This window comes from Prenolepis imparis, unplaced genomic scaffold (assembly GCF_030444845.1).
Source record: "Prenolepis imparis isolate NDT839.2.m4 unplaced genomic scaffold, iyPreImpa1.0 SCAF_7, whole genome shotgun sequence".
NCBI classification, from domain to species: Eukaryota; Metazoa; Arthropoda; class Insecta; order Hymenoptera; family Formicidae; genus Prenolepis; species Prenolepis imparis.
The window spans coordinates 8,319,265-8,337,578 of record NW_028141165.1 but is presented as its reverse complement, the minus strand read 5'-3'; the positions used below and the strand labels follow the sequence as shown (position 1 = coordinate 8,337,578).

General features: G+C 37.2%; 1 protein-coding gene across 3 annotated transcripts in view; it reads left to right on the top strand.

The window, feature by feature from the left end:
- LOC145938475 (uncharacterized) overlaps nt 1-18,314 on the top strand; it is a 92,039-nt gene that overhangs the window by 62,099 nt on the left and 11,626 nt on the right. For all 3 annotated transcript variants that reach the window (XR_014425715.1, XM_083042149.1, XM_083042148.1), the window contains one exon: nt 17,123-17,428. Coding sequence is in view for 2 of the 3 variants with exons in the window: in XM_083042149.1 (XP_082898275.1) it covers nt 17,279-17,428 (150 nt within the window). In the remaining variant the exon portion in view is untranslated. The remainder of the gene's footprint in view (nt 1-17,122; nt 17,429-18,314) is intronic.

Below are 18,314 nucleotides of genomic sequence, written 5' to 3'. Positions count from 1 at the left end.
TATTTTCGCGTTATAACTTTAAAGGATTGATAAAAAGATTGATGTAAACACGACTGACACTTTATAATTTAAATTATCTTGGTCTGACAATTTGCAGAAGCTCTCAAAACTCATGCATACTTTATCCAATATAATCCTCGCGACTTAGAATTGCGCTGGCAATCTTGATTCGCGTAATCATACGCTACATTTACCACGAAACTGTTTCCTATTTCGAGTTTTACGTCGAGTTTGATGTTTGAAGACACGACGTTATCTCGAATCGCGAGGATCAGACTTAACGGAGAGAATCACCCGTCTAACGTCGAGTATAGGGTACAAGATTTACTTTCTATAGCTCCATTCTCGTTTACCAAAGTTGTCGGGGTTCTCTCTCGGCATGTAAAATTCACGCACGTCGATACAAGACGCGATTCCCGAGATCGTGTTTGAACTCTGTTCGCGCTGGGAGACCGTAAAACGAAGGAAAATGCATATCTCGAGGGTCTGCTTTCTCTCTTTCTCTCCAACTCTTCATGCAGATATCGTTTTACTGGCTTTCGTCCGCGCATCTCGCGAAAGTCTACCGGGAGGCCGAATTTTCCGGCCTCGTGAGAAATTCAACATGCGTCTCGTGCGCGAATTATTCGCGAATAACGCGAGAGGGTACGAGAAGATGCGAGAAAGTTATTCGGCGAGGGTGAGAATGATACAACGACGATGAGGCGAGAGAAATATATAGCGAGACTACGAGAGAGAACGATGAAAGTTGAAATTGGGGAATACTAGACGAAACTACGTGAGCGACTATTTTGATTTGTTGTCGATGCGAGTTGGAAATGTCTCTTATAAAGTTTATATCGTTCAAGTTTAGGAAGAGGAGACATTCCTTCCATATAGAATTTCGTATTCGCGATTATACTTTCCTTCAATGCACAGCTCTCTCTTTCTTCGCCTCTTTGTAATACTGTTATTTTTATCGTTGAGCTATTTTTTTCAAGCTTTAGATGATATTATTGTATTTTATAACACGTTATATCGCGCGATGAATATTGAGATAAAATATTAAAATAGAGAATTATTTATTCTTTTTTAAAATAATTACGTACAAAGCTCTTTTATAATAAAAATTTTAGAAGTATAATAAATTTTATTTTACACACATTATTGCCTATGAAAAATCAACTCGTAAAGTTTGCAAAAGTAAATCCGAAGATTTATTATTTAACAACAATATATATCTTTGTAACACTGTTATTTTTATCGTTGTTATTATTTTTCAAGCTTCCCGTTCAGATGATATTATTGTATTTTATAATATGTTATGTCTAGTCGCGCAATGAATATTGAGATAAAATAAAGTAGAGGCTTATTTGTTTTATTTTTTAAATAATTACGTACAAAGTTCTTTTAATAAAAATATTAGAATTATAATACTTTATTTTACACATTATTGTCTGTGAAAAGTCAACTCGTAAAGTTTGCAAAAGTAAAGATCTGTTATTATTTAACAATAATATATCCATATACAAAAATAAACAGATTTGCAGCTAAATACGAAAAAGGTGAACTAAAACAATCGATGAAAACGCATATAGAAAAAATACCATATGTTACATAAAAACCGCAAAAATGTTCGTAGTTTATTTTCGCGGCACAAAGAGGGGTGAAGAGGGGAAGCGTTATCACCGGAAAATTCCTCCGATATATATGTATATATACATATATACATACATATATATATATGACGCGGTCGAGAGGCAATTTTTACGCGAATTTCACGAGCGCATGCCCAGGAAAAATTGTCACGTCTCGGCGGAAGAAGCGCAAATATTATTCCGTCATCGACGCGAGCGATCCCTCTCCTCCCCCCGGATACAGAGTGCTCTTTGTTTTCGAATTACATCGCGTTGGGAACAGAGATACGACGTTGTTGGTTTCTGCACCGCGACAAGGGGGAGGAGGTAGTGACATATCCGCAACGATAGAATAATAAAAGCGCAGAATCCCGGATGATGAAAATGTAAATTTCGATTCACGAGGACCTTCGGGACGCGTCTCGGCTCTCGCTTCCGATCAAGAACGCGTTTTATATTCCACTCTGCCGCTCGTTCGCGATAAATTGAGCGGTAAAAAATAGACGAGAGACCCCGCGCAATCGAATGGATACCGCGCGAGAGAGTTCACTCTTCCTCTCACCTCATCTCCCTCCCACATCCTCCTAACTTATTTCAGAATTACTGCGGGGATTGCTGTCGTTTAAATTAAAATTTATGTCTATCGCGCGTATAATAAAATACAGGTATTGCAATCCTGTGGATAAAACTTTGATTGTGTCTTAACGTGAAGCTATAAAATATAAATTGGTTTATATTGAAAAATTGCTTTGTAAAGAATTAATCGCGAATGTGAAACGAGGATGTTGGAAGTGAATTAGCCGCGAGTTCTATATAAAATAATATTTATAAAATAATTTATAAAATTATATTTATATATATAAATTTATAAATCTTGAACAAAAAATATTTAAAATGTCACTTTTAACAAGACATGAAGCTGTTATCCGTTTGTTCTTTACAAGCATTATTTGTTGGTCCATTATAACAAAGTTATTACATTGCTATACATGAAATAGATATATGTATGATTATTTCATCACCAATGTATTAAGGGGTATTTCGTACATATATCTTCCCATAGTTTAATCCGCGACTATAGATCCAACGGGATTTAGGTTGTCGCATCCCCGCACGCATTCACGCACATTTCTTTCTCTGCCATTTTTCATCGCGCCCAACCGGGGAAACGTCAGACGAATTCCCCGACCGAGGATCGAATCTAGGTCGAACTTCCTCTCCTACGTCATCGTTCTCCCCATAATCGTATCCGTCCGACACTTATCGTAATAAAAAATCCCTTTATGGGGCGAGTGTTTTCCTAGACTTTTATGGTTGATTTTACATTTTATTATTCCGTTTCCTTGATTGATGTAACAATTATTCGACGATTATATCAAAATGAGAACAAAATATAGGACACATCATCTATACTTTTTAAAAAATTTTTCTTTAATTGCCTCAAAGGGTGAAGGCAAATATCGTAAACAGAGGGAGAGAAAGTTGCGGAAGTATTTTTTAATTTTCCTCGGGGATGTCAAGGTGAGACGAGAGAAATAAAGCAACGTCGCGTCATGCACAGAAGGTGAAAATTTCGCGAGAAGAAGAAGAAATATCCGAGGAAAGTCGAGGAGAGATGCTCGTTGGGGATCTGGCACTTCGCGCTTTGCCCTACACAATGAACGAACAATCGTCTCGTAATACTCGTTGAAAAAGGCACTGCTCTTTTTTCTCCTCCCTCAACCCCATCCCCCGCTGGTGGCAATGCAGTTAACCATTGTGTCTCGCCCTAACTAATTCTCCTCATCCTCTAATCCAAGTCTCGTCTGTTCTTAGCGTTGTTAACTCGTCGCGCGCGAATACGAGAGATAATTCAGTTTGCGCAAACTTTGGCCGAAACTTGTGAGACGGACTTTTCGGACTCTCTCTCTCTCTATCTCTCTACGAATTCACTTCGGACTTGCCTCTTCGGATCTGAATACTTTTTAACGAGCATCATTAGTAACTTTGTGACCGAAGGACTCGAAATTAATCCGAGGAGCGCTCGTCTTTGAATCTCTACCAGGCTTCTCATCTATATCAGCCATTCAATGAATCCGCGCCAATGAAGAGAACTCGCAAAGTTTCCCAATGGGGATGCTTTATTACTTCCTCTCTCTCTAGTTAATATTATTTCTATTTAACAAGTTTGCAGTACTTACTGCAGTTAGCCTAAAGCGTAAAGGAAGAAATGGAGCTCGCGAAAGAAACGTCAACATCATTAATATCCAAGTCGTCTCTTCAAGCTCTCTTTACGGTTTCTAAAATCTCTTCTTCAAAACGATTACGGATATTTTTGCTCGTTAATATTTCCGTTCTGGGGAAGTGAAAAGAAAACACCCAGCTAGTGTCAAAAAGCCACGAGAGGGGAACGATAGTTCGGCGTATTTTAAGACAACTGTCAAAAGCGAAAACTGTCATATTACCAAGATAAACACACATGGAAGTTAATAGTGCCGTATTGCGCTCATCGCGCCGATATTTTTCGCCGGGAAAATAAATGCGCGACAGCTAATTCATATTCATTTACGCTAATTATCGTCGGCCATTTGTTCGAATTTATCGCGTCTCATCCCCCGTGTATTCGCTCTTCGTTAGGTCTCTCCCAGTTTAATCGCAGACTTTATGACGGGATCTAAATTGGGACCACTCCGCTCCGGACTGACAAAAATTAAACGGGTCTTCTAATTAAAGCGTATATTTGTCGCGTGAGTCACACGCTCGCGTTCTATCTTCGGAGCGCGAATTTTTCACAATGTCGCTCCCGCAAGAGTCTGACGTGTCGTCATCGCCGGGGAATCATCCCCCGGGAACGAGGGGATCTCGTTGCGCGATGAGGTGTCAAAAAATGAGGGCACTCGGTGTCTCAGTCACGCACGAGGAGAATTCTCAGTAGTGACGTAACGATTTATTTTTAGATTTTACATAAATCTGGTTTTTTAGCTTGACTTTTTTAAGAAATTAATTTCAGAAAATTTAGAGAGAAAAATTATTTTGATAACCGTAGAAATATGCTCGTGTGAGATTTTTATATGAAAATAAATTTTATTCCGATTAAAAATATGCGTTATAATCAATAATAGGTGATTGAATAAAGATATTTAAGCTGTCGTTAAATAAAGAATTATAAATAACATTAAATGAAATTATATTTGAAGTTTAATTTAAGTTATATATATTTTATGTGCATTCGCTTCTGACTTTAATCGCAAGCAAGTATCAGTTGGCACCCATAATCGTCGTTATGTCGTAAAATAGCATCCGGGAGAATTCGCCCTTCCAAAATGACCCTTCTCTCTATAAGAAATGTCTGGTGAACACATCGGTGGCATGGCTCCCTTGGGTCGTGGGGTGGTTTCTCGCGTATAACTAGAACGGAAGAATGCGTTTTGGCCGAAAAGAACTTTAAATCACATCGCAAACGTACAGTCAGCACCATTACTTTCGGTTCCTTTCAACCCTTCTGGTATGCTTTCGCAAAAGCTACGGCGATATTTAAGGATCTTCGGTTTAAAAGAAAAGAAATGAATTATCTGTTAGATAAAGAGAAGGATTTTCTCTCTTATGAGTTTTCTAAAAATAGAGATGAAAGATTGGTAATGTTGCATTCTTCTCGTAAGCCGCGTTGCGTAGGTATATTTATTTACTTAAACAAGTAATTAAGATTTACACGCGCGCTCTCTCTCTCTTTCTGAGTGATGCAATTTATTATTGCGGAAAAAGACTACTTGACTATAAGCGTGCTTGTATCTACTTGAATTTTTTTGCAAGTATATTGCATTCGCATCAGCAGACAGCTGAGAGAAATACGCGAAAAGAAATTTTCTTTGAGTGCTCTATTTATTTTTATATGGCTTTGCTACTTTATTTGAAATTACACGTTCTTCACAGACTTGAAATTTGTCGAATTTTAATCAGTGAAACTCGGTGAACTCTCAGCTTAGTAAACTTTGGCTCTTTGAAATCTTCGGAATCTTTGGATGCATTCGTTGACGTTTGACTCTAGATTTGTAATTATTTGTACATCAGATGTTTGAAGCTTTCATAATTTCACGTGTTTGATATATGAAACTTTGGATTCAAGGCCCTTTACAGATCTTTGAAATTTCAATTTATTTTAATATTGCATTTTAGATCTTTAAAATCTAATATAATAAAATATTTATTATATATAATAATTTTAATTAAATAAAAATATAAATATATATTTATGTTTATATTATTAAAATTATTGATCTTGTTGAACGTTGCTGATTTCCTATATTTTATGTCTTTATATTCTCGAGCTTGGAAGTTTTGCATATTTGACTTATATCGCCAGATCCAACGGCTACAAAAATACTTTTACGACGGGAGAATGCGTTATCACACTGCTCCCCTTGGATGGAAAGAAAGAAGGGTGCCGGTCGTCGGTCCATGCAGAACTCGCGTATATCGAGGGGTCGAGCTTTGGCCCGCCGCATTGCAGTGTCAGTGAATTTAACCACTCCCTTCAGCCAGTGGCTTGGCACCTTTATTTCCGGCGACGTGGGGTGTCCCTAGGGATGTCCGGGGCGGGGGGAAAGGGATCCCAGCAGCGCTGCCACCGCCATAATTTCCGTCCGCTTTTAATCCATCGCACGTGCGTCCCGTAGAAAGAATCGGCCGTCTTCTCGCAAGGAGGAGGAAAGAAACGAAAATGTCACAATGGCCATCGAATTGGAGTCGCCATTTTTCCGATCACATACCTATCTTTTGAATGTATCTCGAAAAATGATTACATAGCATTCATAATCTGATTATATTTGGTTCATTAATGATCTAAACTTTCAAGGACCAAAAGTTTCCTATACAAACTTGTCTGAGATTTAAATGCACTTAATAATTTATTTAGAAATTATTAAAATATACTTAATATTTAATTAAATGTATTTAATATTAATATTAAAATATTTATTTAATATATTTTTAATATTAATATTTAATATTTATTTATTTATTTTAATTTAATATTTATGAATCCTCGAAGATCCAAAGTATTCCACAGCTAGCAATGTATATTAAATGTTTCCAGAAGTTTCAAGGATTTAGTAAGAATTTAAAATATACATTGGATTTTTTAATTTCGTAATACATTTAGCGAGACAGAATTTTCTGGTTTCACAGTGCTGAGTCTCATTTGCGAAATTGCATTACGAGAAGAAGAGCAGATGCCGGCATAGTCGGGAGTATTGATTCGCGTCAGCACGCGGAGGAGTTAAATTTTCATATCCGCTCGTACGGACTCGTTATAGGATCGCGTGCACGACTGTGTCTAATATGCGCGAAATCGCATTGATATCAAGATTTGACGAGAAATCTCGAGTTATACATTACGTCGCGTGTACGATACTATCGTCTAAGAGATTGTACACCGAGTCGTACACGTGTACCAGACACGTTGTACGCGTGTACCCGATACATTGACATTTGCATATACATTTGCGATTAGCGTACACAAGCCGTAGATCATCCGGCGCTTAAGTTGTTTCCTCTTTATCACGGAAGCAATTCGGATGAAAAATCGCTTCACGCTATAGCGCACGTGCAGAGATGAATACACGGAAATGTGTGTGCATAAAATTAAATTTCGCATAAAATTAAATTGCAACGAGACTTTCAGTAGCGACAATTCATATAAAAATAAATGTATCCCGTACAATTAAGCAATTACAATTTCTCGTAGGAGAAATTGATAAATAATTATTATATGTGACATATGTTTGACATATGTATATATATTTCTACTTTTTTTTCTCCGTAATTATCTTCTCCTAAATTTGCTGCGTAAAGTAATCTAAATCTCTCGCTCGTGTTTTCTAATTTTACTAAAATCTTAATGCTCTTTTTGACATTTTAATCAAAGAACGATAGACTCCAAATTGCCCTGAGAATCTGTCATTAAAGTCGTGAACTATCAGGACACCCTGTACATATCTCATACATATTAATCAGCGCGACGAGACGCTGATTCGCTTAACAAAGGCGAGTCTCGAGCCCCGAAGAGGAGACGATGGTTCGAAAGTTACAAATCGCAATCGATACGAAGTTTATGACGGCGCGAGACGTTCTCGTATACGTTAATTATAAAGCGACTGTTAATTACACGCATATGACCGGCGTCACGTGCCGCGAATTAATTGTGCTCGGACGTGCGTGCAATGTCGCTGTCATTTACACGCTTCCTAAGAGCCATTAAGTTAAATGTCGCGAATTTTCTTCGGATCGTGAATCCCGTTCTCGGGTCGCTGCGCGTAATAATTAACGCGCTCTATTGTATCGTCCATTACGGATACTCGGCCAAGCACCGAAACTCCCCAGGCGTCTGCTAGATTAAAAAAAAAAGAGGAAAAGGGGAAAAATCTCCCGCAGGCGGCAACAGCCGCGAAAATCACGTTGCATACATACTGTGAATTTAAAACACAAAGGATAAAAAAAAATAACATGTAACGTCACTCTAGATTTTGTACGCATTAATTTTGATCCTTTTTCGATGACAAAAATTAATCAAAGATTTATATGTATTATAGATATTAAGATTTTATACATATATTTACTAAATTAAATCCAAAGGATCCCAAGCTTTTCTGTTAGATTAAAAAAAAAGGAAGAAGAGGGAGACAAATATTTCCTGCAGGCAGCAGAAAAAAATTACGAAGATAAAAATTAAATTAAATATTTTGGAAAAGATACAAAAAATAGCATTAATTAATTCGTGCGCTTGATTTTTTTTTTTTTTTTTTATATACAAAGGTTAATCGAAATTCCTGATATATATAATGTGGACAAAATTATCATGTTATTTCAGAAATTTTCTTGGACAGTTACATTTCGTGATATAGAAGAATAACTATGTTTCGTGCATGTACTCTGAAATTCCGACCAAGTATACGAGAATGTTATCCGTACACGCATTAGGGTAATTTCCATTTCGTCCGAGGGAGGGAAGAGAAATGCTAGCGACTACTGCTATCCCCTACAACGGGGCACGATGATTAATGGCCGATATGTTACGTGGAAACTTTCCTTAATATTCCGTGCATTCCCGACGTTTCGATTTACGCATCGAGAACGGCATCATTGCTCGTTTCTATGCGCCCTTAACAGTCATTCCTAGATTATTTCTCTAAGTATATAGGCAAGTGCTCTTTGATATTGGATGTATACATTCCATAAACTCTCTTCATTAAACTTCTCTCAAGACAGATTATATCATAAACAACAATTGCAAATATACATATATAGGAATATATATTCTTCGTATTATTATATATTATATATATTATTTGTATAGATATTTAGAGATTTTTTAAGAGAAAATTTAAAAATTATAATATATGTATATTGATTTATTTTATAATATATATATATTTTGTAACCCACTTTGAGATTTTGCGGTAATTCGGCGAGTTTCGGCGCCGAAAGTAGAAGGAAAATTCCACGAGAGCGGCAGGGGGGGTCGGAGCGATAAGCCTCACTTTAATCAAGCCAGAAGTTACCCCGATATTATCGTTATTACACGCCACCTCGACCACGATAAATTACAGGGGTGCGGTGCACCCACTTGAACCTTCTTCCCTCTCCTAGCCGCGGGGACGCGCCTGTTTGCGACCAGCGTAACTCTAACGGGACTAACGAGCTCTTGTCTCTGACCATTCATCGATACGCGGGCGATACGCCCGCGCGTCCGGACCAAAGGAACCCTCGTTAACCCTGAAAACTCTCCACTCTGACTCGACGTTTCCGCCGGAGCGCGCCGACGTGTCGTATATTAGGTTTAATCCTTTCCGTCACCCGAGCACTTTCGCCATTGTATAAGAGCATGTACTTATATATAGATGTGTGGTCTCGGCAATATCGATATAATGAAGAAATATGTGAATGATAGTACAGAAAACTGGAACAAATACATAGATACACATACATATCTGAATAGTTGCATAATTTATATTAAATAGAAGATTAAATTAATGGCAATATCGATATAATGGGGGAATATCAATGATAGTACATAAAACTGGAATAAATATATATCTGAAAATAGTGTGGCATAATTTATATTACATTAAATTAAATAGACGATTAAATTAATTATGCATTTTCAGATTTTTTTAGTGTGATATTCTTTACAGAGCATTAGAAAAAATAGAAAATTGATTACTATTACGTTAAGTGTAATGAATAAGAAAGAAAGTCACATTACATTGATATAAAATAATACTTATAAGAAAACAATATATAATTGCACATTAAAAAATTATATCACTTTCTAACAATTAGTATAATTCCTCGCGATCTAGTCTTCGTGAAAGTTTGACTTTTTTCACCTCCATATATGTATACTTCACGATCGTGTCTATCGTGTCGATCTCGGCTGGCAGAAATTATGCTTATCAAGCAGTTTCAGAAAATCGAAGATTTAATTAGGTTTCGATCGAACGTGTCCGATGTCGAGAGAGCGAGAAGGAGGAAGAGAGAGAAAGCTTGATTCAAGTAGTTATCGAATCGCACAAACTTCATGAATACATGCAGGTGGTTCTCGCAAGAACGGGTTGCGTTGTTCGCGCAAAGTCGATATGACAGACCTAGCAGGGAGTAAAGAGGGGAAAAACGAGAGGGCGGAGAGAGGTCCTGGACTAACGAGGATCCTTCTTCGGGTCTCGAGAATTGATTGTCCTCCTGGATGTTGTCCTTAAATTCCGCCGAAATATTATGGAAATGAAATCCCAGGGCTCCCGACACGAAACGACAAAGTTAACTGCGTTTATAACTCACGTTAGCATATGCAATCGGATCATCGCAGGGTGGCGACGTCTTAACGAGCGTCGCGATGCCGCAGATGCGATTAAGAGATCCGACAAGCTGACTCGCGGCGTTTTATAGCGAATGGGGAGAAAGCGACGTGGATACTCCACGTCGCTCGATAGCTGCCTCTTGTTAAGCTGTGTCTTTGGATAGAATCACTCTTAATTAAGGAACGCTTCTTAAGCATAAGTATCTATCTGATAATCCAAGATTTTTCCGAAAAATTCGAGATAATATGATCTCTTCTTTTTTTGGTTCAATATTATTTATTCTGGATGTGCGATTAAATTATAATTGTGCAATAAATTAGAATTAGAATATGTATAATTCTAATATATTTTATATTTATATTTTATATATTTTATATTTCTTTGAAATGGAATCCGTGGAATTCCATGGAATCTCGAAGATTTAGTTTTCTAATTAGAATATCTCTTTATTTTGTTTTATTCTGTGTGATAACTGCCTCTTGTTAAACCATCTCGGATCAGTCACTCTCTTAATCAAGGAACGATTCTTAAGCAAGTATCTATCTGATAAATCCGAGATTTTTCCGAGAAATTTGAGATATTAATGTGATCTCTTTTTGCTCAATTTGTTTATTCGGGATATGTAATTTAATTATAATTATTTGAATTTAAATTATGGAATCTCAAAGAAATTTATCTTTCTAATTGGAATCTTTTTATGATTATATATCTTATTCTGCTAACAAAAGCATTGATAGCGTGATGCGTATCTGTCTGATAAATTTAAGATTTTTTTTAGAAATGCTATTATTGTGATCTCTTTTCGCCCAATTATTTATTCTAGATGTGTGAGTAAATTATAATTGAATTGCGATTAATTATAATTGAATTAGAGTTGAATTAATTGGTATATAATTGAATTAACTATAATTAATTGATTATAATTGAATTCTAATTGAATTGCGATTAAATTAAAATTTGAATCTGAAATCTCAAAAAAATTTATCTTTCTAATTAGAATCTATTTATTTTGCTTCATTTTAAGGATTATTTTATTCATGTTTTCCCTTATTTTTAAACGCGCTCTTCCATTTAATAAGATTTAATCAATAGAAACAATAATTAATTTTTTCGAAATTTTAAGGTCGCCATTTAGATACCTTAACGTTAGGTCATGACATGTCTTTTTAAAATATTTTTTATTATCTAACTGAGGATCATATTATTCATGTTTTCCCATATTTTTAAACGCGCTCTTTCATTTTTTAATAAGTTATAATCATTAGGGGCGATAATTAATTTTTTGAAATTTTAGTGTAGCGATTTACATATTATTATGTTAGGTCATGACACGGTTTTTTAAAATAATTTTTATTATCTAACTGAGGATCATATTATTCATGTTTTCCCATATTTTTAAACGCGCTCTTTCATTTTTTAATAAATTATAATCATTAGGGGCGATAATTAATTTTTTGAAATTTTAGTGTCGCGATTTACATATTATTATGTTAGGTCATGACACGTCTTTTTAAAATAATTTTTATTATCTAACTGAGGATCATATTATTCATGTTTTCCCATATTTTTAAACGCGCTTTTTTATTTTTTAATAAGATTTAATCAATAGAAGCGATAATTAATTTTTTTGAAATTTTAGAGTCGCGATTTACATATTATTATGTTATGTCATGACACGTCTTTTTTAAATATTTTTTTTTATCGAATGGAGGACTATATTTTATTAATGTTTTCTCATATTTTTGTTTTATTCTTCCAACAAGCATCAATAGCGTGATGCATATCTATTTAATAAATCCGAGACTTTTTTTCAAGAAATTTGAAGCATTATTGTGACCTCTTTTCACCCATTTATTTATTTTGGATGTGCGATTAAATTATATTTGTGAATTTGAATTATGGGTTCGCAAAGAAATTATTATTTATCTTTTCAATTAGAATCTCTTTATCATTTTGTCTTATTCTTTCAACAAGCATCGATAGCGTGATGTGTCCCTGTAAGTCTTCTTCAAAGAATATCCCGAGAAATATTCCTTCCGTAGAACATAATCTATCCTCCCCAATTGTCCCTTTTCATCAGATTGCAATCACGCGATTTTCCAAACGAAGCTCGATTCTTCCTTTCGCCGCGAATCTATTTCTCCGGTCACGAACGGCCGAACCCGGGCGCGATTATTCTCCTGCGCGAGAAATTCGCCGCTTTCGGTTCCTAGACGTCTTTCGATCCGTCGCCTCGTCTTCCGGTTTCCGCTCACGTAGAGTCGCCTCGTACCAGAGGAGAGGAAAGAAGCAAGCTTACAAGGTCGATTCAATCGCGTTGATGACGATGATGCGACCGATGAGATATTTATTTCACGAAAAGCTCTTCCTTCGAAGATTGATAAGCGTGCTTAGCTCGAGAAGTTTGGCTTCTGCGAGTAAATATATATCGTGCATCACGACCGAAGCTTGCACATACATATATAAAGCGGACATATACGTGAGATGATTTCTCGTCGCAGGAGAGAGATATCTGTTTCCGTAAATGCGATGCGGATGAATAAAAAATGTGTAATAAAGTCGATTCTCTGTTCGAGAAAATAGAAGATAAAATAATTTATCTCACGAGAAGGACTGATAAGAAGTAGAGCAAAGAGGGAGATAGGAGAAATCTCTTTTTCGCAGGTAATTTTAGCGCAGATATTAGGACATTAGAGCGTAATATGAGACTGTAACGATTGGAATATGTATTAATTTTATTACACTATTGCAAGAATAGATTACAGAAATAATAGAATTGATAAAAAAATGATAAATTGAAATCCAGGGAGAAGAAGCAATTGGGAGGATAGATTATATTCTGCGTAACAAAAATATTTCTCTAAATTCTGAGGAAAATTTATATGGACATCAATATTTATCGGCAGAATAAAACAAAATAAATAAAGAGATTCTAATTAGAAAGAAATTTTTTTGAGATCCCATAATTCACAATTTACAAACAATTTAATCATCCAGCATAAACAATCGGACAAAAAGATCACATTAATATCTCGAATTTATCAGATAGATATAGATATTACGCTGTAGCTTGTTGGCAGAACAAGATAAATAAAGAGATTCTAATTAGAAAGATAAATATCTATGAGATTCCATAATTCAAATTATAATTTAATTCATAATTTAAATTTACAATTATAATTTAATCGCACATGCAAAATAAATAACAAAGCAAACGAAAGAGAGTATAAAAAACGAGGGTAAGAAGGGACTAAGACAACGTAAAAGCTACTAAAGTATTAATAATATTTATGTGCGAGGGAGACAGTATAAAAGCAAGCAAGTACATAAACGATAAAACATATTTATAAAATATGACAAGTAAGTCATTTTAAGTCGAAAGGCGAAAGCCGAGGTAGGTTTGTGATGTAATCGCGAATATTTAATGGCTCGTAAAATCTGTCAGCCACACGCAGTTTAATTAACGTTACTAATACTGTATATAAGATGCAAAAAGCTTACGACTCAAAAATGTGTTTAATATTTTTTTTTATCACGTCTCGTCTCCGAAAACTTTTGGGGCGAGGACGAAAAGCCCTGATTAAAACTCAGCCGGCGCACGTAATACGTTTTCGACGGTCCTCTCGAAAGTTGACGACAACGCCGATCCGCTTATTTCCATAAGGAGATCACCCTGTCTTTGAGTTTCCAAAATCGTGTCCGAAACTACTGGTCTTATATGTAGACCGCGTTTATGTAAATTCGCGCGTCTGTTTGGAACGTCGAAGGCATAAACGCATAGAAGCAGGCTTACTTAGCATAATTGATTATAAATATATAGAAGGCAGATTTCTCTTCAAATTACGAAAAAAGAATCTTTTTTTTAATTTACACATCTTTCCCCAGAACTTGATATTTTAAAAATATCTTCGATATTGAAAGTATGTTTTTTTATCTCTATAAAAATTGCAAAACTCTTTCAAAAAATAATCTGGAACTATGTAACTATTAAACAATTTAAATTTACTCACCTCACGGTTGCTCCTTTGTTGCCCGATGCCTCCCCGGGCCTCCTTCTCGTACAAGTTTCGAAACATTTGCACTCGCGTTATTTTTTTTCGTTGGCGACGCGCGGCGACGCCCGGGTTTTAGCTATCACAATCTTCGACGCGTTTCGGTAAAACGCGAGACTCGCGAGTGCTTATTCGCGCGCGAATAAAACCGAAGCTCCATTTTCACGTCGCCGCTTTTTCCAACACCCACTTTTCGCAGGGGCTTATCGAACGAAGATGATCAAGAGAGCGACTTCGCCGCGACGCACTCAAGTCGCCCAAGGATGCAGCGAGATTCACGATCGACGAGATCAATTTCACGTGTGCGATCGCGATTACGATGTCGGTACGCGCGACGCGATCGGATTTATACGACAATTAACCGCCAAAGACGCTAATTAATACACTCGTCCTTTCGCGGACCGGCAAGAAGCGCGCGACCATTGATCACGAACAATCGGAGAAGAGCACTGGAGACTGGAGGTGGAGCTAGACTGGCACTGCCAGGTTCGGGACGCGCAACGATACGTCGCGCCGAGTCGTAGTGGTGGGGCATTGTAGGGGTCGCGACGTGGGAGCTCGGCCAATCACGTCGCGACTACATACCCTTACCAGGGTCGTAGTGGTGGGGGTATGTAGTCGCGACGTGATTGGCCGAGCTCCCACGTCGCAACCTCTACATACCCCCACCACTACGACGTGGCGCGCGTGTCGCTGCGCGTTCCGAACCTGGCAGTGCCAGTCTAGCTCCACCTCCAGTGCTCTTCTTCGATTCTTCGTGATCAATGGTCGCCCGCTTCTTGCCGGTCCGCGAAAGGACGAGTGTATTAATTAGCGTCTTTGGTGGTTAATTATCGTATAAATCCGATCGCGTCGCACGCGCGAGATTGATCTCGTCGGCCGTGAATCTCGCTCAATATTCGTCTCGCTTGCTCTCGCGAGTCTCGCGTTTTATCGAAACGCGTCGAAGATTGTGATAACTAAAACCCGGGCGTCGCCGCGCGTTGCCAACGAAAAAAAATAACGCGAGTGCAAATGTTTCGAAACTTGTACGAGAAGGAGGCCCGGGGAGGCATCGGGCAACAAAGGAGCAATCGTGAGGTGAGTAAATTTAAATTGTTTAATAGTTACATAGTTCCTGATTATTTTTTGAAAGAGTTTTGCAATTTTTATAGAGATAAAAAAACATACTTTTAATATTGAAGATACGTAAAAAATAATCAGGAACTATATAACTATTTAAAAGAACCTTAAAACTCTGCTCAAAACTATTGGAACTCGATGTGTAAAAAAATGTGAAGTTGGCACCCCTATTTTTTGAAACTGATTTTCGTTATCGTAATGACCGGAACTATTTCTAATAATTATCAAGAACTCTTCCTATGGTTCTAAATAACTCGTAACTCTTAACAGTACTATGATAGCATAACATAGTGCCAACTTCACACATCCTTCTTAAAACTTAAATTCGAAAACGAGGGAAACTTTAATTGGATCGGTTGAACTGCATTCCTTGATTTTTGGATTCTAATAGACAGTATTTCTTTCCCGATGTAAAATTCCATTTCTAAAAATTTTTATCAAAATTGCAATTGCCGAAAAAATTTTGTACACTTGTCTTTAGATATTGGAAAACGATTAAATCATTACAGATGAGCTTCTTCGAACACGTGACGCATTAATTATCCAGTCCGTTAAATTACTTTGGACCTGATGGCCGGTTCCTAATTAAATTTAGCGCTTAATGAGAAGCGTCAGCTGTTCTACTGGAACCAGAAAATGCAAAGAATTTTATTTTGCTCACACATCACATACAAAATTCTCCTAAATTTCTATGCCCCCCCCCCCCCCAATAATAAATTTCTAGATTTTACTCAAAGTGTAACATCGTTAAAAATTTCCAGCTAAAATCCATTCGTTAAATTTTTGTAAAATCTTGAAAAGATGTGCGCGTTGAACTTCGTGCTATGTTGCGAATAGCATCGAAAGCTTTGGCATTGAAACGAGATTGATTGGAACATTTTTTCTTCACCAGCGATCGCATAAATCCACGCTTCGCGATACAGGAGTTTACATTCGAGAGAACATGTGTGCATTCTCTGGTTATAGATTTATTGTCTCGGTGGGATGGTGGTGGCTTGTCGCGATTGTTTGTTCGCGTTTGTTAGGGCCGGGAAAAATGGCATAAAAGCGATGTGGAGCTACTTGTTCAGTACGTTACTTGTAGACGAGGAGCTACATATACTCTTATACCTAGCTGCTGCCACCACGAGACGGTATTATTGATGATCCAAAGGGCGATGAAGCGAAAGGGACGAGAGGGAGAGGGAGAGCACGTGTGTAAATAGCTGGTGTAACGCTGTAATAATAGTCCCGCGAGGATCCACGAGAGAACCGATGGATCATGTCTGTCTGATGATTAATCAATTGCGCCGATGATACGCGATGACGTTTTCGGCAAAATTAAATTCATAAATAATTTGAAACAATTTAAATTGTGAAATCATTACATCTCTGTTTTGCAGCGTACATTTTTACAATTTTTATAAATATTCTCTGCTTTTCTACCTATTTCTTAATTTTTTTTATTTTTTTCATTTTTGTCACGATTGAAGCGAGATTGAACGACCATCTTCTGTTGCAGAAATCTTGTTTCACCGTGAAATGGAGCGCTCGAATAGGGCGCGCAAATAACGCGATCGCAGTTGGTTCTGCGGGCAACAGTCGTGAGAAGGAGTCCTCTATCCACTTGGGCATTTTCGACGAGGCGCCGCTCCGTTAGCCGACACTCGTGTGCAACATGTTCGGGACGAAATTGCGCACGTGGATGGAGGCACACATCGTGCGATCGAAAAAGAAGAAGGACCGAAAGAAGGGCGATAAGGGATTCGACTCGAACTGCAACTCCCCAAGGAGCCACAGTGCCAACAGATCGCCCGCTTTGCACCAGGTGAGTTGAGTAGATTTATCCATCATTTTAGGAAACAAGAATGTCTATAAATCTCCGATGTTCTCCATAATTTTTATCGTGGATTATTTCATAATTAATTTTATTTTAAATTTAATTTAATAATTTATTTTATTTTAATTTTCAAGTGTGATCTTTTATGAAATCTATATTTTGTCTTGTTTTAATATGTTTTAATTGTATAATATGATATGATATAGTTTATATCCAATGCAGACAAAATTTTTCTTACCTCGAAAAGCACATCTTTCCTTGGAAGAATCGTTGCAAATTTACAATTAAAAAAACTTTATTAAATCAACGAAGAAATCAACGAATCTTAATTTTAATTTTCTGATAGTACGAAATTTCCAGAGATTTGGGACTCTTGTCAATTCAACATTTTCGTAGATCTATACGGAATTTGTATGCACAACATGTTTTACGTCAATAGTCTGGTACTAATTGCTCCAGACGCGATCGTTGCAAGACTCTGAAGTATATTTGAAAGGCGCACGTTCGCGCCGGATTCATCGTCATTATCGGCAAACTAGTTCACCAAGTGCTTCCCCTATTTTCCTACCTCTTGCCAGCGTTCGCTCGTTACGCTCGTCCGCGTTCCTCCGCTAACAGACCCTTACCTACGTCGGCGCTTTCCGTGGTAGGGGGCTACGGCCAGGGCACGTCGACGCTTATCGTTAAGGCGGGTAGAAAAAGAGTTTAGTATTCTTTGCCAGACACACCCTGGCAGGCAGAGTCGCCCTCGTTCTTCTCGCACCATCCGTTGCAATATCTTCTCTGCCTTTATGCAGTCTGCGAACGACTGCCTTATCGAAACTGTGCATTAACACTGGAGAAAGCACTGAAAATTTATGAATTCGCGTTATAC